The 19,483-nt window shown below is 38.3% G+C and overlaps 1 protein-coding gene across 16 annotated transcripts in view; it reads right to left on the reverse strand.

The window, feature by feature from the left end:
- MARK3 (microtubule affinity regulating kinase 3) overlaps positions 1 to 19,483 on the reverse strand; it is a 62,796-nt gene that overhangs the window by 20,623 nt on the left and 22,690 nt on the right. For all 16 annotated transcript variants that reach the window (XM_048307218.1, XM_048307223.1, XM_048307220.1 and 13 more), the window contains 10 exons: positions 15,972 to 16,020; positions 15,149 to 15,214; positions 12,581 to 12,651; positions 7,363 to 7,419; positions 6,228 to 6,464; positions 6,009 to 6,128; positions 5,198 to 5,297; positions 4,829 to 4,941; positions 3,903 to 4,056; positions 2,194 to 2,411 (listed from right to left, as the gene is read on the reverse strand). In XM_048307218.1, coding sequence (XP_048163175.1) covers positions 2,194 to 2,411; positions 3,903 to 4,056; positions 4,829 to 4,941; positions 5,198 to 5,297; positions 6,009 to 6,128; positions 6,228 to 6,464; positions 7,363 to 7,419; positions 12,581 to 12,651; positions 15,149 to 15,214; positions 15,972 to 16,020 — 1,185 coding nt within the window. The remainder of the gene's footprint in view (positions 1 to 2,193; positions 2,412 to 3,902; positions 4,057 to 4,828; positions 4,942 to 5,197; positions 5,298 to 6,008; positions 6,129 to 6,227; positions 6,465 to 7,362; positions 7,420 to 12,580; positions 12,652 to 15,148; positions 15,215 to 15,971; positions 16,021 to 19,483) is intronic.

Consider the following 19,483-nt stretch of genomic DNA (forward strand, 5'->3'; position numbering starts at 1 on the left):
AGTATTTGCCCAAATAGCTTGAAGATTTCGGATGTGTATTTGTTCAGCTTGCAGAATTATTTGGTTTACAAGAGTTTAAACACTCTGTCAACTTTAGAAGTACAGCTTGGAGCCCCTCCCTCCAGTCCCAGACTTAGCTATATGCTCTACAAGCACAATTCTCATCCTTAAGTGCAGGCTTATAAGCTTTGTTATTTAATAAGAGTGGCATGCAACTGACTGAGGGTCTCCAACAAGGACTGGTTCTACTGCTTTTGCTGTTCTGTCAAAATAATAATTGTTTTTATAGGGTATTTTTCCATCTCTTCAGTGTTTTTTCGTCATATTACAGATTTTAGGACTTCAGTGCTCAGTAAAACAGAAACTCTCTTCACCTCAAACTTTTTTCAACCTCAGGACAATATGGTAACTCCAATAATTTTTTTTCCTTCTAGATGCATGCCAACACTGTAAGAAATAGAATTCCCTACTCAGTTGTAGAAAATGAGTAAAAAGTCAGTGCTTCCCTTCACCCCCAACAACCAGAAAGCCAAAGACTCATCTTTAGCAGGGGGGAAAAAAAAGGAAAGAAAAAAGAAGAGTTTGTACTGTCTGGTGTGAAGAGCTATAAACAGAGACAATTTTAAACACTAATTATTGAGTGACAACATTAAGTCTGATTTCATGTTCACCACCTGGTATCACTGCTTGTAAAAGATCAGCTGGATCAGCTGCACACTGAGTCAGGGAAGCATCATATGGTTATGAGCTGAAATTTTATTTCAGGTACAGTAGTAAGGAATTTGGAATAAACCTACTGGAATAAATCCCCAGTATTTGGGAGTGGCATAGAACAGCAGATGAAAAGATACTGAATGTAAAGTATGTTGTAACTGTGACAAATCTTTTGAATAAGGCACCATACAATACCAAGTGAAGTCCAATGTAGGACAAAACTGATTTGATTATCCTACCATTTTGAGATTCAACAGCTAAGAACTGTCATGTAAGAAAAAACCAAATCTGAACGGTTGTTGGACTGATAAGAACAAAGGGAAAGTGTGGGGGACCACAAAAATCAATAAAGGATCCTCCAAAATCCTGAGTTCTTGTCCACATTTATGAATAACAGCTGCTACAGTAGAAGATGTGTTTTTCTAAGGAAACTCTTGGGCTGATATCCTTGAGCCAAGTCACTACTAGCCACTGAGCCAACTGACAATACAGGGCCAATAAAGTAAAACAAGTGCCATTTCACTTCTTTTGCTTCAGACTGTCAAAAAGCTGCAGCTCAAGAAGTTCTGTCTCATTTGTTGTAAGTAATGCTGCTGAGTATTACAACCAAATAAATATGACAGCTCTGTGGGATAAGTTAAAAAAAAAAAAAAATCACTCTGTTGCAAGTTGAACAAGTTGAATAAAGGACTGAGAATTTTTTTATTCTGAAAAGAAGGATTTTTTCCAATACAAAATCCCAAAGTTTTAGAAATTAAATGTTGCAAGACTGAATTATTATTATCTGAAAACATATTTCCAACTGTGTCTTTGAGGGAGGGACCACAGAGAACACATTTAAATCCAAACTGAACAAAGGATTTTCTTTCTTTTGGCACACTGCCTATTGCTAAACCATGTATATTACCTACTTTTGCTCCTTTGTATATTTTTCTTGTTGTTGTTGTGGTTTAGAGGCAGGTGGGGGAAGCCCACAAGGACAAAAGCCAGGCACACTGCTTTTGAATACAGGCTGAAATATACCTTTGAAGAGTTTTTAGAACTACACTTCTTTGATAATCTTAACAACATAACTATGACTTAAAATAGCATGTTTGAGGACAAAGATTAGGTGGCTCCTTATACACATGAAACTATAAAGGAGGATAACAAAAATAGAGGTTTCATTCTTTTGTACAGAGGCCAAAAAGGAGTAGTTGGTGATATCAGGAATAATGTAACTACCTTTTTTTTTGTTTACTTTTTTTAATACCCAAAATATGTCTGTTTACTAAGAGCTACTAATGCTAATTATGAATACTGACTACTTCAAGACTGTTAGGAGGTAACTTGAATAGCTGACATTGCAAGGGAGAAAATACCTACATTTACTCTTGATAAATGACAGGTAGTATCAGCACCACTGATAAATCACAGGTTTAACACTTTTTAGCTCCTCGAAAAAATTCATGGTTTTGATAAATAAACGTTTCTACTTACACTAGGGACAGCTGAACTTTTCTTACGTTCAGGAATATCAGCCTTATTGGGATTGCTGGCATTTCCAAGCATTGGGCTAGCTGGTGCAATTCCTCTTCCTGCAACAGCACTACTGCTGGATTTTCTTGACTGAATTCCTTCCTCTTTGAGGTCACTGTCTGTAGTGCTAGTCTGGCTTCTTTTGGGATATGCCACTACTGAGGGGATGGATGGTCCAGCTTAAAAAACAAACAAAAGAAACAGGAAAAGGATTTTTCTTCTCAGAAGTTCAGTAACTATTTTCCACCACAATGGAAATATATTCACACATGAAACAACACAGTTAACACTGAGAATTGGAGTTTCAAAAAGATAATAAAATTATTGAAATAGATGTATTTCAGGAGACAGTAAAATACTGTGAAAAACAAAAACCTTGCAAGGTGAAGATACTACTTGATTTCCATGAAAGTTTCATTAATTTCATGAAGGTTTCTAGTTTGGCTTGCTAGGAAAACCCTTCGGAGTCATCCTAGACACTTAACAAGTAACAGACTCATTCAAACCACACTATCTCCCATTAGCACAATACACTGTTCAAGCCAATTTCCTGAGACAGGCACCTTGTGACACAACCCTGGAGCACCAGCAGCACTGATGGCTGTTGGTCTGTGCTCCTCCAACAGCCAGAATTGGCAGTGGTTCCCCACCACCCTCCCCACGTGTGCAGGAACAGACAACTGCTCCTGACACCTGAGAATGAGGAAGCCCCTTCAACAGTGCCAAGCTCCCTCTTGCTTTAACAGGTTCCTGGACACTGGGTAAAGCCTGTGGGTGGTGTCAGGATTGTGTTTCTTGACATCTCACACCTCTGAAGAGGATACATCAAGTTATATCAACTTCTTAGTGAAATGTTTTAATAAGAATTAATCAAAAAGTGTATGTATATACACAGACAAAAAAATACATATAAATACATAAACATATAAATATATAATACATAGCTAAAACATGTTTTAAAAGTATCAAAACCCCCAGTAATTAGCATTCCAGAAGAATCCCCAAGGAAAGCAACCTCTGAATGCACTCGAGGTATTTCAATGTAGGCCTAAACGGCGATTCCTTTCATGAGTTAAGTGTCTGAGCAGGAGGATGTTTAAGACATTTAAAAAATCCTAATCTACTATACTGCACTCTCATTAAGCAGAAGAGTTGTAAGTTTGTCAGTCTTTGTTCTTTAGAAATTGAATTCCTGCAGGACAACCAAGTGACACTACCCTCAGGAAACAGGAAACCAGAAATATTGGCAAACTGATTATTTCTTCAAGTTTTAGACACAAGCTGACCTATTAGTGTCAAAAGAAAACAAAAGCTGAACAGACATACAAGAGCATGGGGGAGGAGTGCTGTGCTTTTCATGAAAAAGGGGTTGCAACATTCTCTTCAATTTGTGAAACAAGACTTTGCCAGCACAGTCAGGAATGTAAGGGACAACACAAGGCAGAACAAGAGAATTAAGTTGGTGTATTCAGCATTCCTCTAAAAGCTCTTTTGAAGGCTTTATAATAAAACCAATTAAAAAATCAGTTATTCACTAAAATATTTAACCACCATGCTGTGAACCACGCTGTTGTCACCCTCCTTACACTTGGGGGATGGAGACAAATCCAGAAACCAAGCAGAACTGGAAGTCACTGTACTCTGCAACACTGAAAATGAGAAATGCTCACCGTGATCACTGTACCGCCGCTGTTTCTGGCTAGAAGATATGCTTCTCTGAACTTTGTGATGAGGAGATTGTCCAGTGCTATTATTAAGATCACTACTTGGCCTAACTTTGGCAAGTGAAAGATTGCTGCTGGAGCTTGAATCACTTGCATCCAACTACAATACAAACGAGAGTATTAAAACAAGGAGTTCAGACAAAACAAATTAAAACATCCACCACATTCTGAGAGCAGGAACAGGGAGGTGGAAGATGGCTCTGCTACATGGGAAATTAGTGATGGCATGGGCAGTTGCTTAAGAGGTTCCACCTTCTTTGAGGTTGTACAACTGTCTTAGGTAAAACTCAGTGGAATTTGCAGCTGCTCAAAGGATAATCAGTAAAGAAAATCCATTTGTCCTTTCAGAACTCTCCCCTCAGATTCCTAAAATCTCCAAGGTTTTAACACGAAGAGACGATACACTTTGTAGAGGCCACCACACCAACTCCTCCAGCAGAGGAACCAAGACCAGCTTACTGATGCTGAGCCCTCTCAGCAGCATATGGAAAGGTAATCTACAATGCAAGAACTTTTTCAGGTTGGTCAGTCCTGCTCCTTGGTTCTCTTAAAATAGTTACAGCTGGCACATTCACACTTGAGCTCCTAGACTTGCCAGGACAGTAACTGCATACAAAATTCTTCAGAGGAGTAACTGCTGAGCAAACAGGGCAGTTCTGGAGGGCCTAAAGGCAAGACTTTACTCGCTTAAGATCATGTGAGAACAAATCTGCATCACTTGGACTGCTGATGACTAGAACAACATGACTTTAAGTGCAATGGATTTTTGTGCAGGAATGCAATGCCTATAGTAACTGACTTAATTTTTGCTTCTAAATTTGCTAAGGACACCTTCTGATTTGCTTCTTTGCAGTTTTAAGAATGGTACTTACCTCTGATGACTTCCTTCCTAGCAGTAAGTATGTAGCTGTGATTTCATCATACTTCATTTTACTAAGGGATTCCTGAATTTCTTCTTGAGAATATCCCATTCCTACCATAATATCTAAAACCAAACAGACATTCTGTAAGTAAACAGAAATTCTGATGTTCCAGCTGGCTGAGTGTTCAAGAGAAAGGATGGAACATTTAAAGAATTAAAACAGAATTATTAATTTTGAGAACATAAACCTGATCAAGTATCAGTTTTAAAGGATTGGTTACTTTTTCCAAATGGCAAACAAATACAGAGTGGTGGTGGAGGAAAAAAGCCCCTCCCACATCATGCAAATTGTATCATACTCTGGAAAGTACTCACTTACCTATTCTTTTCTGGTCCGAGATGTCTAGTTCTGGTTCAACAAAAGGTTTAAGTTCATCCTCCTCATGCCCTGCATTGATCCACCTGTCCTTCATAATTTGCTATGAAAAAAAAAGGTTTTGTTAGTACAGTACACTTACCAGCAAAGAAAACAAGCTGTGGGAAGAACAACTTCTCTATCTAACAAACACTAAGGTCTTTCCTAGTTTTCATGTTCCAGAACATTCCCAGCACTTATTCAGTTTTGCTTTGCTCCAGTGAGGAGAACCAACTACACACATCAAGCCAGGCTGCTCCCCAGTCAGCTGTATTCCAGCTCACAGCTGAGGGCCAAAAGCCTGCAACGCAGACCAGGAGCAGTGTGACAACTTCGACATGTCTTGGAATTCCAAGCTCCACCAACAGAAGTCCAAGGAAGCCCTGTTTTGGCCTTTTCTCCTCCATGATGGTATAAAAGGCAGGCAAAAGGCAACTACAGCAGCCAGTACCTCCAGTTCACAACTGAAAACGTGGAAAACAATGTGGTGGATCATCCATTAATGCAGGAATCCACAAGCTAACCACCAAGAAAAGTTATGTGACATAGAAAGTGTAGCGACACGTTGATTTTGAAAGTAACTGGAGTCAGGTGTGTTACAACCCCAGTAAACAATATCTTTAAAAAGAGTCATGTGTTTTTGTCAACAATCCCACCTCCAGAGCCCACTCCAATTATGCATAGGAACAGTTTGGCAATAATAAGTTACAGCTCAAAAATGCAGTTTGCAAAATATCAAGTCTTGCTTTGTGATGCACCTTATTTGTGCCATTACCTCTAGAGTGCCTCTTTTTGTTGGATTTAGCACCAGGAAACGTTTGAGGAGGTTTTCACAGTCTGTAGACATGTAGAAAGGAATCCTGTACTTTCCCCTTAGCACTCTTTCTCTAAGTTCCTTGGTAACAGAACAAGAACGGACAGTAAATTGTAAGCAGCAAGTCACTTAAAATATTAGATAAAATATTAGATGAACATATATTCTACAAAAAGCTACCTTTAAGTTCTGTCCATCAAAGGGAAGAGATCCACTCACGAGAGTATAAAGAATAACACCTAAACTCCAAACATCTACTTCAGGTCCATCATATTTCTTCCCTTGAAAGAGCTCTGGAGCAGCATATGGTGGGCTGCCACAAAAGGTGTCCAGTTTATTTCCGACTGTAAACTCATTGCTAAAACCAAAGTCAGCTATTTTAATGTTCATATCTGCATCTAGCAATAGATTTTCAGCCTGGAAGAGAAAGAATGCTTTGTAAGATTAATAAAATAATTTAGAATGCTGTTGGTTGGTTTTACTCATTCTTAAAAGGCAAGAAGCTGAAATGCCTGTTAACATTCCATGCCTTGCCAGGTCTTTAAGTGTGCTTTAGTCAATCATTAGCATATCCTGTTTTAAAAATCTCTGAACAATGGCTTCAGACTATGGGAGCTGTTATACTACCTGAAAACTTCTTACCATCTATTTGTTTTCTCCACAGAAATGCATCTTACATTTTGATCTATTCAGATGAAAATAAGATATAGTCTCACAATCCATACTTGACAGCATGTGGTATTCTTGCAGTAGTTTGGTAATAAACATAACCTTTAAACTGTTTTCACGTGTTCCTTTTTTTTGGTGGTGGTATTGCTTTTTGCTTTTTTAAGTTACAATGCTATGACAGGTTGAACAGATCATGTAGCAATACTATTAATATAAAAGGCACAGTTTAAAGAAGAGATATGCTGTTTCATGTCAAGCTACAAAGAAGCCATACTTCAGTTTCATCATCACTACTGGTAATTCACTCTGTTCAACATCAACTCTTGTCATATCTCTATAAAATTACTACTTTAAAAAAAAAAAAGATTTCTCAGCTAACATCAGATCTGCATCAGATCTTAATGTGACCACTGGGTGAGAGGCTATCTTTCAGCAGACATTAAATGTTTGCATTTAAAAGCCTTATAAATCCTCTTCCTTTTATTTAAAATGGTTCTAAGCTGCAAATATTTCTCAAAACTTGCTATAACATATGTAAAAAATAAATCAGAAAGCTGAGTATAAACTGTATTTTATACACAATAAAGATCACACCCACAGGTACAGAGCTGACACACATACACTGCACATACTTTTTCCTACTCACCTTGAGATCTCTATGAACAATATGCTTTTGATGGCAATACTGCACTGCAGATACTATCTGGATAGAAAACAAGCCAAATTATGTAAGTGACATCTCAAAGAAGCAGGAGCTTTAATCAAAGATTTCAACATTTATTACTGAAGTTGACATGAAGTTTTCCAGTCAGAGCTACATAACCAACTCCTACAGTGACCAGCATATTTGGGAAAAAGCTGCTGAATAACTTCGATGTTATTTGATCTATTTGGTTTCTCCTATACTTGAACGAGGATTTTGTTTTTCCTGTGTGGCTAATTATAGACCAGCAGAAGCAATGACTTTCAGAAAGGTTACTGAAGTATTTCCATTCCAATACTGTATACAACTATAAAAGCTTTCCTCCTGGACTGAGGTTTTCCAGGCCCTCTCCAAAGGTGATTTTTTCATGCCATGCCAGAGAGAAAAGGGTAAGAAATTGGCTTTAGTTACTTGAGAAACTACTGGGAAAGAGGCTGTTTGTCAAAACTTATGCAATGAGAAGCAACTGTGCATCTGACAGAGATCTGCTGTCTAAGTGCATATGGTTTAGTGTATTTTCTATACCATAGCAAGCTCAGTGGAAAAACTCTCTTATATCTCTCCAGTGTAACGGAATAATTTCTTCTATCATAATTTCAAAATATCGTAAAGTTTTTCCTGCTTCACATAGCAAACCTTATAAGCTATTTACACAGTGCAGTGTCCTAGTACATTGCTTCTCAGAGTCATAAGCATTGCTGCAGAACTTCCCATGTATGGAAAAGCTGGATAAAGTATTATTCTTACATGATCACAAATGCAGTCAAATGCATTTTGTCATGCATGCATGGTCAGAATTGAGGCACTTAAAATAAGTGGAACTGCACATACAAATGGTAACTACATTTAAATAAATGTATTTTCAGTCTTCATTCAAGCATAAGAAGACTTCCCTGGCAGAAAAATGAGGCAGCATTACTGTTACAAGAAAATAACTCATGATCAGACCACCAGTTTAGTGTAACGATCCTCCTGTATTGGTAAGGAGCAAGGGTTCTCTCCCTCTATTTACAGCATGTGAAAGTTATTGGTAGGTTCTTGGTAGGTCAAATAACTGATGCAGCAGTAAATTTTGTATTTGAAACATAAGCACCAAAGTGATCTTTGCATCCTGTATTACTGAATCACTCACATGCAAAATGCCACCTTAGAAACCATGCAGACTATGGAAAGTTGAGGTACCATTCCATTCCCTACGCCTTCATTCTGGTTTTGCTTGTTCCTTTCTGTACTGGTTCCCTCTTTCAGACTCCAAGTTCAGCTTTTTACAGTTGCTGAAACTGCCAAAGTGCTCCCATGCCACCACTTGTCCCATCCTTTTGGTTTCCCTTCCTTTTCTCTCTGCTACCATTACCTCAGTGCCAGTCACAAGCTCACTCTGCAGGGGCTTCCAATGCTGACAGCATGACAAACACCTCACGCTTTATTCAGGTTTGCAGAGACACAGCACTATTATCATTCACTCCTGAACTGCTTTATTGTGACTGCCTAAGAGCGGAGGTTGAGCAGATGATCAATCAGTAGCTTCCTTTGGAGATGCTTTTGAACTCCTCTGCATTGCAACAGGATGGCACAGAAGTGAGCCCAATCCACATGAAGGGAAATAATGCAATGTGTAGGACATTAGTAACTGAAGAACAACAGTCACAACTGAATGAAAAATAGCACAAAGCATGGCTGCACCAGACTGAAACCCTTGTATTCCACCTTCCATCACTGTTTCCATTGACAGCTCCCTCACTCCTAACCTTCTTGTGTGAGGAATTTTCTGATGCTTGGCAGGTAAGGAGAAGAGAGGAAAAAGCATCAGAGCTTTTTACTAGAAGTAACAATTGGAGCACTGAAATACTTTTCTAAAGAGTGATTTTAAAAATCTGTATAAATGTAAGTTTTGAAGAAGAAGCTCTCTAGGCAGAAGAACCATTCTCTATAAGGATTAAATTACAAAAGGATAGCTAAATGACCTCTCAAGGCCCCTTTCACACTGCCAGGAGCATTCTGTTGCTTTGCTGCAACACACCAATAAGATGTAGTTTGTGGATTTTTTAATTTTCCAAGATCTGTCCTAACATCTGTTGGCATTAGAATTCTAAACTGCTTCAGCAGGGAAACAGTGAGAAGACTGAAGAAGGCCAGATCTCATGGCTTGCAGAAAAGAAAAAGACTTAATATATACAAATTTAAGACTTGCTGCTCTACATCAGATTTTTCTGTGGAAAAAGGGTGAGACTGAACCAGAACTCCTTGGAAGTCTGTAACGGAGAAGATGAACAAGGTGACATTACGAATGCAAAACATTCTCAATTGGAATTTCTCACACATGGCTACACAAAAGGAGTTTGAAATGGAGAACTGTATAGCATCATCGTATTTTTAGACTTTGTACCTTCTCCTGTGTTCCTTGTCAAGTGCAACTGGAATAATATGATTACTGTCTTTTACATTCTATTTTCCGGATAAACACCTTACATATGTGTAACAAAATGGACTAAAAAATAGTTCCTTTTTATTTTTAACAAGCAAAGAAGGGAGAATTACTGAATTCTGCTCTTTGGCTGCTAGAAAGGAAGTGTCTCCTCAGACAAAACACAAGTGTTTGACCCAGAAATCATATCTACTGAAAGAAGAAACATGATCTGAAAACAAGATATAATACAACCTATTGTAAGAATTAATCTCAATACCATGGCACAACTGTTTTTCAGTTCAGAAAGAGCCACTGTCTGCTAAAACAGTTAACGAATTTTAAAAAAAGAGACTATTATGTCATAAGTCTCTATCTAACAGAGAACAGCTGCACTACATCAGATAAAGGTCTGCAGAGTGTATTCTTCCTCCAACAATGGCCAAAAGCAATACAAAGCTATTCTGGGACTACAGCAAGGTGAAATGAATAGTTTTATGACCTGTGAACCCAGCAAGATCTAGTTTCCTTGTTTCCTTTGACACTGTCCCTCAGCCTGAGCTTTAGCATCTATAAAATGCCAAGCTCTGATCAAAGTTACCTGACTTTCGTCCAGCAAGCATGCTCTTCTCTCTAGAAAAGCCCAATCAACTTGTGCTACAGTTTCTCTCCTCTGCTTATTTCTAGGGTTCTCTCTTTTTTCCCAGGAACTGAGGCTTTTGAAGCTTTCAAGAACCTCCCTTCTTTGAGATCAAGGTCCTCTAAAACTGCTTGAGCTCAGCAGCCAGGAAGTCAGCTGTTGGGGGAGGACAGAGCACAGCTGTCTGCACCAGGAGACTCGCAAGAAAAAACTGAAAAGTGTACTCCAGTGCATACAAGTGAGGCCATCTATGTATCTTTATAAACAGCACTTACTCTACTAAAATACAAAAAAAACCCCCAACAAACCAACTCAAAAAATCATCAAGCTGAGAGTACATAAACCCAGTTCTTGATGGGTCAAATAACCAGCTCAGCAGGTAATTCCCTTTTAGATTCTTTTCCTCCACATTTCTCTTTGAAAATGAAGCTACATATGTCCTGTACTACCCACATTATCCCATAAAATTAAGCACTAAGTGTACCTGTAAAACATGTTTGACCTGTTTCTGTAAGTTTTCACTTAAAGGAGAGTTAAACTGTTAGAAAAAAATAGGTATTAATTGAAGAAACGTGCAATTTCAATGTAGTTACTGCAAGATCTTTTTCCATGTAGTTCCTGATAAAAGAAATTGTGGACTGAGAGCAGAGACTGTATCAGCAGAAGTTTTCAATATTGACATCTGAGAGAGAACAGTCAATCCTCTCAAGTTACTCTGAAGCTCTTCAAGTGACATTACAAAGGCAACAGCCTGGGATTTAGAAGAGATGGCTGAAGTGGGAACGACTGTTCCACATCCCACCACTTCTACTCCAACACAGCACAGAAGCATAAACCAGAAACCTTCAATCACAAAGGAAAGCTCTCTACCTACCAGAATATGAAAGTGAAGGAAGCAGCTTTAAAAAGACATGTAAGACTTTGCTGAAGAGTAAGAAAAATCTTCTCTACTATCAAGCTGCATAACTCCAGTAATCACAAGTGACTTCTGGGGATATGAAGCCTGCAGCTGCTTTTGGGTTGTTTTGTTTGCTTGGTGGTGGTGGTTTTGGCGTGGGTTTTTCCCCCCAAAAGATTAAAAAGGGTAAATACAAGACTTAGAGAGATGAGAGAAAACAAAGGAAAGTTATTAATTTAGTTCCTGGAAGTCTCATATCTTATATCAAATTTTTTTTATTATGAGTGTGCTTAAGAAGTGGAACTGTCAGAGCCTCCCCTTCCAACATGGAAACTGACTGACACATCACTGCCATAATCCAGCAGTTTAAAACCCCTACATACCATTCAAAAAACCACTCTTGTCCCTACTTGTTATTTTGAAGTGTCACTAAGCTGGAGCATGATTTTGACATTTATTATTTTCCACAACATTATCTAGGCTATCCAGTGATCAAAGGGAATAGGCATTCATAAATTTCTGCACAAGAGCAGAAAACAAGTGTATCAGACTGGTCAGATCTGAAACTCTGTATGTCACAAGAGCAGACATTTCGATTTAAATTAGTTATGCAAAAATATCTGGCTATGTTCAGTACTGCTTTACTGTAGAATGGAAATGCTTTTTACAGATCAATGAAAATTCCAACATCTTGGCAGGGCTAACTTATCCATCATAAATAAAGCCAAACTAGCAAGTCTAGGAATGACTTTTCTGTGACTTTTTAGAACAACTATTAAACAGGATCTTCTCATGTAAGCAGATGGATGTGAATGGATCCTTATCACATGCACTGTCTGCATTTTGAAACTGGCCTGTTTGTAGCCTGTTACATTTGAACAGCTTCCAAAATGTTACAGACCTGCTGAGCTAAGGACATATGAAATCAACCTAGAGGAAATGTATTTTGGAACGGAATACACTTCCAAACCAAGTAGTCTCTGTGTTCTGGCACTCCTGGACACCCTGGCACTCAGCACTAAGGAAACCAGTACCACTGAACAGACTACTGACTCCTTCAAAGTACTACTGTGACCTCAGTTTTTTCTTACTCAGAGCTGCAGGCCCACAACATGCTGAACACTGCTGTAAGTCAAATGCAAAGGACAGCTGTTTTACTCATTTCAGCATCAAAAACAGGGGTGAGGGGAAAGCTGATGTATGGGAATGTTATACATACCTGTCTAAATTTAGCTCTAGCCTCTTTTTCCTTCATTCTTCCATGTGCAACCAGATAGTCAAACACCTCCCCTACAATTCAATAACGAGATACATTAATGCCAATTTCAGAATGTAGAGATTCCTCTCCAGCAGTTGCCCACAGCAGCTTCACTGGAATGACTGTACTTCAAGTTTATGATTACAGGACAGCTCAAGAGAACAAGGCACAACTGCTGTGCAATTTACTACACCATCATCTCTTTTACAAGAAAATAATGAGTGACTGGATATACACAAAGGAAACCATTTCCTTCCAATTACTTAGGATAGAAACTGAACAGCATACTTCTGTTTTGTAAACAAAGATGACATCTACCCCTTCACAGACTTTCTCACAGGAGTTTCTTTTGCTTCAGAAAAAAAAAAAGCTTCATGTATGAGAACAGTTGACGGTACCTGTAAATAACCATCATACCAACAGTAAAATTTTAATTTGTGCACGTGTATAAAATGGCTCTAAACAAAATCAGAAACCTTGGCTTTAACCTAGGCTTGGAGGAGATATCCACAAGAAAGGTCAGAAGAATGAGCACAGCAGGACACATTGATATAATCCCTCACGTAACGATCATACCTATAAAATACACTGAACAAGCCCACTGTTTATGGCTGTGGATGACTAGAGATTACTGAAGATCTACTGTGTTTCAGTTTTTCTCCTCTTTAATCAATACAGTCATTTTAGAGCACATCAATACAGACTACAATGTTTGAGCTTTAGGTGCAGACCACTGGCCCATAAAACACTGACATGTTTGTGAAAGCATGGGAGATTTTCTTTACTAAAAACCAACAGTCATGTACATAGGAACTACAAACGCAGAATAATAACACAGTTTTAAAAATTCCTCACTAGTATGCAACAACCATAAAAACCTCAGAAGTGGTTCAAATATTTAAACATTCCCTACCGAGCAAGGAAACACGGTTTTGTAGACAGCCACCTTGCAAGGGAAGAGCTGAATAACATCCTATTTATTTTTTTAAAAGAAGCAACTCCACCAAATTGCAATAAAAAAAGGAGTCACACCGCAGGAAAAGCAACAACTGAGCCATCTGAGGGAATGCCAGGACTTCCTATAAAATAGTCTTCCCTCTGCAGTGTATTCTTTAATACTCAACTCGGATAACTCTCTCAGCTGTATTTCACAGCTGTTTCCTTAAAAAAACCTTGAAGCAGCAAACCTGAACACTTCTTCATAATTCAGGGAAAAAGACACCGGGGAAAAAGTTATCCCCAATTTATGTGAAGCATTGCAGCTGTAGCAACAGTGTCTTTCATCCTGCAGCCAGAGTTCATGTGCATCACGATGACCTCTGCCTTGATAAAGAGAAAATACAGGAAACTGATGCCTGTCACTGTGATTACCAGCCATTCCTGTCTTGCACAGCATGGCACATCTAAAGGTGGGCTCTTGGCCTTTTAGACCAGTACAGTATTTATCTCTCCCCTATCACTCTATGAAAGGTCCTCCCTCCTTTAGAGAACCACTGGCCTTTCTACCTCCTAGAAGCCAATCACTAGATGGCAATAGGACTTCACTTTTAAGCTTAGAACCATCAAACAGCACAGAAGTGTCTCTACAAACACCTGTACTAGTCAGCATTTTAATGGTGTAATACCCACTCTGTTCCTGTTTAGGCAAATCTTGGCTGAGCATTTAGGAAGCTGCTGGAAAAAAACACAGGTGGGCACAGAATCTTGCCTTATTTGTAGCAATTGATTAAACTTCACATACTCTAATGTCAGAGTCTGAATTGCTAATTTTCTCTGAAAAAACATCTATCTCCTTCCTAAAACTAAAGGAAGGTCTCAACTGTTTGAGATTCCCAGATGCTGGTGCTCAAGGGTCACACTGACAAGCTGAGTGATATTAAGTTCTAGCCAGCAAGGAGTAATTTAAGCCTCAATACCTTAGCTCTGGCTCTGGTGAAAATATCTGACACTTAACGATGTGCACTTTTCCATCCCCTCTGCAATCAGGAAGAGCATGTAAGTTTCTCCTAAAATGGCACAAGGCTAAGCCTAACAATTGTTGACAGTAGAAGGCCTGTGATTAAGAGATGTAAGATGTCATCAACATCTAAAAACAGAAGTTGCAGTGCTCATGCTTTTGAAATCAACAGTTAAAGAAACACAGAAATGTTTCTTCTGAACATGTTTTTACCAAGTATTTTACATAAAACAGGACACCAGAGGTTGAGAACTTAATATAATAAATTGAGAAGGTTAGTATTTGTTATGGGCAGGAACGATCAGTGGCCAAGAAAAGATTCCAAATTAATTTGTGAAAACAAAGCAAATGTTACTAAGTTGCAGTAAGTTCAGAAGCTGGTTTTACAAGTTACATTTATTATTTATGTTGACCAAACAAGTCCCAGTGAATATTAAAGATTTTGCTTAATATTTTACACTACTTTGACATAAATATTTGCTGAAAAAGAAAGCAAAACTTTCAAGAAAACAAGTGCTTTCTCTCACTTGGCAATTTGCTTATGCGTGTCACTCCAGGAGAGAGGTACTTACCACCGCTTGCATATTCCATTATTAAATAGAGAGTTTTTTCAGTTTCAATGACTTCAAATAGCTTCACTAGAAAAGAAAGACATTTAGTCATCAGTTAACTAGCTGCAGAAGCATTATGTTAACCCCCCACAGAATTCTGTGAGAGAAAAATACCCAAACTGTTTGCTTGTCACTTGATAATATCAGACTATTTACTCTAAAGAAGCTTTCTGTCTAATGTTCCTAAGTAGAAAATACTGTTAACACATTTGGTCAGCTCATACAGAACAACATTCTCAAGAAACAATACTTTGCTTCTGTTACACAGGAACATAACTAAACAGAACATGCACAGATCTGAGCATTGGCAATAGCCATTTTTGTGCACTGAACTGACACACGTGGTGACAAATCAGTTATCAGTCAGTCTGCTGACAGTCCCATAGCAATACCACATCATTTAAAGGTATAAACTTCAAAAAATTCTTGACCACTTCTTGGTTTTGGTGTATATGCTAATTTTTAATGAGACCCTGAATTCAGTAAAAAATCAATACTATACTCAAAAAGAGAAAATTTATCAGTTAGCTATGCAAAAAACAGTTCTGTGCAAAGGGACCAAAAAGTTTATTTTGTTTTTCTTAACACAGAGTTCTGAAATACCATTTACTACTGCTATTTTACAGTACATTCACACTCCAGTGTGTGTGAATTCCACTCCAGAAAAAGAATTCCACATTCCACTCCAGAAAAAGAATCTTTTAAACTCATGCCACAACAATCTTAACAGTGAAAAAGGTAAAACTTCTCCAGAGATGGAAACTATGTGAAAGAAACAAGATACCTATATTTGGATGATTTAAGATCTTCATTATTCTTACTTCTCTAAAGAGCTGAAATAAACATAAAACATGAAATAAGTTAATGAAATCACTAACAAATAGCCGTTCTTCTTAAAGACCAATGACTTCAATATAGTTATTGAAACACAAAGGGAAAACATCATTAGCGTTTCAATGATGTTCATGAAATATGCACTTACTGAAGGCAAGAGTTAAATGCCTGCTTAACACCCCTCCCAAACAAATCAACCCTCAAAAACCTGAAAACACCCACGAAGGACTCCAGACAGCTGAGGAAAGAAGTGACCTTAGCCCTGTGGTTTGCAGACTTTTGGGGTCAGAAGACCATTGTGAGCCCAGGCAGCTTCCTGCTGACCTGTACATCTCACACATCTTTCACTCCCTTCACAGAAAGTACAGTTCCAAATTTTTGTGAATCCCCACCAGAACACCTTTAGAAGACCACTGCAGTATGAATTCAGCATTCTTCAGTACTTTGCTAAAGCCCAGGAATTACTGTGCTACAATAGCAGATCACAGGTGAAAAACCAGCTGCTTATATTGTGCAAAAATCGTGTTATCCAACTACACCAGCAAGGAGCAAGTTCTAAGGAGAGATGGGAAGACAAAGCCACCCCTCAGACCTTCCAGAAGCATTCCTGCAAGGCAACTGTGGCGCAGCAGCATCTAGTCCTGGGTCTGCCAGCACAGCTCCACTGAGTCACTGCCAGACACAGTCTCAAGCCTGCCCAGCCAGTGCAACACGCTGAACGTACTTGCCAAAATTAATAGTGCAGAACACAAACGGTGTTTTCCTGATCCCATCGTGCTGCTTCCCTTTATGCAAGCACTGGTGTTAACCCTGACTGACACATGTGGTGCAGGAATTATTTAACAGAAAAATCTCACAAAAAACACAACTCTCCCATATAAAAGCACTCCATCTCTAGCCCACCCCAGCAGGATGGTGGTGAGGGACAACTGCCCATTTCAAGCTGCAGCATGACATTATATCTCCTGTCCTAAATCCAGAGATAGTGTACTGATTTTAAGGATATGGTCATGTTCCATGTCCTGTCTGTCCCTTTCCCACTGCCAATACTCGTGTTTTGAGCAAGAGGGCTTTGCTTGAGTAACTGTTTCTGAAGATTTCAACTTTGCCTGTCACACAGAGCAAACTGTCCTTCTGCAATTGAATGAAAATATGGAGCGACATTTAACAAACTACAAATGAAAGCAAAGTCATGACTGATCAGTTGTTAATTATTTTCACCCCTCAAAACTCTTCTGCAAAAGACCATTGTAAGAAACACATAAATTTCTAACTAAAAAAATGCCACAGGTGGTGTTACTGCAGTATAAAACATTGCTTTTAACAAAGCTGGTAAATACATTAATTAGAAGCGATTCCAAGATAAAATATTATTACAAAAAACTTGAAGCACAAATACTCTTGTATTCAGACAACCAAAGAATTTTCTTTTTATGCAGTACACTACATGGTGGTTGAGTGTGTAGCTGTTCTCCCTCTGCAGCTCCCCCATGCCAGCCCAAGAGTCCAGAGGGCTGATGTTCTTCAGTGTCAATTACCTTCTAACAGCATGCTTCAGAAAGTGGGAGTAATCAAGAGGTTTCATTAGAAACCTAACAAAAAATTTTACAGGAATATCAGTAACCTAACAGATCATACTGAACTTAATGTAAAGAGACTGAAGCAGAATAGAAGTCCACAGCTCCAAGGGAATGCAGACATAGGAAAAAACCCAAGAGTTTTGTTAAGTATGGGATAGCAGCATTTTTATTAACAGTAAGGAAGAAAAAGTGCTGCTGCAAGATTTGCCTCAGGTCAGCTTTCAGATAAAGTGAAGAAATTTGGTATGTCTACACATATTAGTAACAACTCAAAAACTTGTAGGTGTATTTACTCAGTAAAAGCAAAAAAAAAAGGTGAAACTTTGTAATAGAAAAAAAAGAAGGTGAAACATTAGAAACAAACAGAAAAACAAAATCCTTACACCTTTGTGATTTTTAATAAAAGAAAATGCAAAGGGTGAGTTTTAAATAAATCAATAGGAGAAATTCACAATTTGAAGACCGGTTGTTCTAACCATTCTCTGCTGTCTGATATTTCAGAATCACAGAGTTTCTGCAAAGGCCAACATCTGGGGAGCAATCCACACTGTGCTGCCCAGGAGACCTTCTCCCTGCTACAGCCACAGCAGGGATTGGCACACTACCCGAACACAGAGAAAAAACCAAACAGTTTTCCAAATGCTTTTAATTATCTTGTTTTCCAGGTCTATGCCTGACACTTTGCTAGATGACAAGCTGTTTAAATGAAATCATGATTGATTGATCAAGTAAATTATTGGCCATGCAAAATAGCTTCAAAACCTCTGCATGCACATTTTCTTTATCCTCCAGAGAGGTAAAATTGCCTTCTTTTCTTTTTTAAACTATGTTATTTCTGGAACTTTTTCATATGTGATTAGACAGGGTAGACTACATCACCTCTCTCTTGATCATCAGAAATTTAAAAGCAGTTGAATATACAGCTATTTTTTTCTTGCTTTTCATTCATTTCAGCTAAACTGGTGTATAATATATTCTGAATACTCCATTAATACTTTTAATCACAGCTTATATAACTGAAAGCCTTTTATCAGTTTTTACAATTTTGAAGAGAGTTTGCTTAATTCACTCTCTATTGATATCTGATATCTTCCACCTCCAATGCCCAGATAAAGGCTACTGGGTCAGACCCTCACCAAAACACTGGTCCACAAAATGACTACTCTGCTTTACTAACCCAAATGAAGCATGCCAAAAAGCAGCTTCTACATTATGAGCCATTTGTTCAAGTGGGTGACTAGGAACAAGCTCTTTTAAAAAACAGACTATTTTTATCTCAGAGGAAATTAAAAATAAAAATACTTGAGAATAGGATACAACCACCACCAAATTTTAAGTTCAGTTGGATAAATGCACTTCAGATTGTGCTCCCTTACTCAGTTTATCTGCTATAGGTCACATTTTGACACAGATGGGGATATCTGGAAATGCCTGACATTGTAAGATGTATTATAGTCTATAATAGATAGAGATAGAGAAATAAAATGTAAAACATCATGCAACTTTCCCAAAGTATGCTGGATAAAAGTTTTACAGATTTCATTCCCCCAAAATATTATGTTCATCAGCTTCTAGGAAATGAGGCAGTAACTATCATCACACAGTAAAATTCATCGCAAACAGCCAGGTATGATAAAACCTCACACCTCTGAGGTTCCCTGCCCACAGGGACACAGAACAAGGTGTAATATCAGAAAATGTAACACAAAGGTTCTCAATACAGAACATGATTTTCTTAGTTTTAGGAACTTACTTGTCATAATGAGACTATAAAGGCAGACAAACAACTGAAAACAGTCCTCATCAGTTTAATTTCTAATACCGATACTAAAAACTACTTCCAGCTTGTTGAACAGCTCATTTTCCGTCAACAGGAGCTCTA

This window comes from Corvus hawaiiensis, chromosome 6, assembly GCF_020740725.1.
Source record: "Corvus hawaiiensis isolate bCorHaw1 chromosome 6, bCorHaw1.pri.cur, whole genome shotgun sequence".
Classification (NCBI taxonomy): domain Eukaryota; kingdom Metazoa; phylum Chordata; class Aves; order Passeriformes; family Corvidae; genus Corvus; species Corvus hawaiiensis.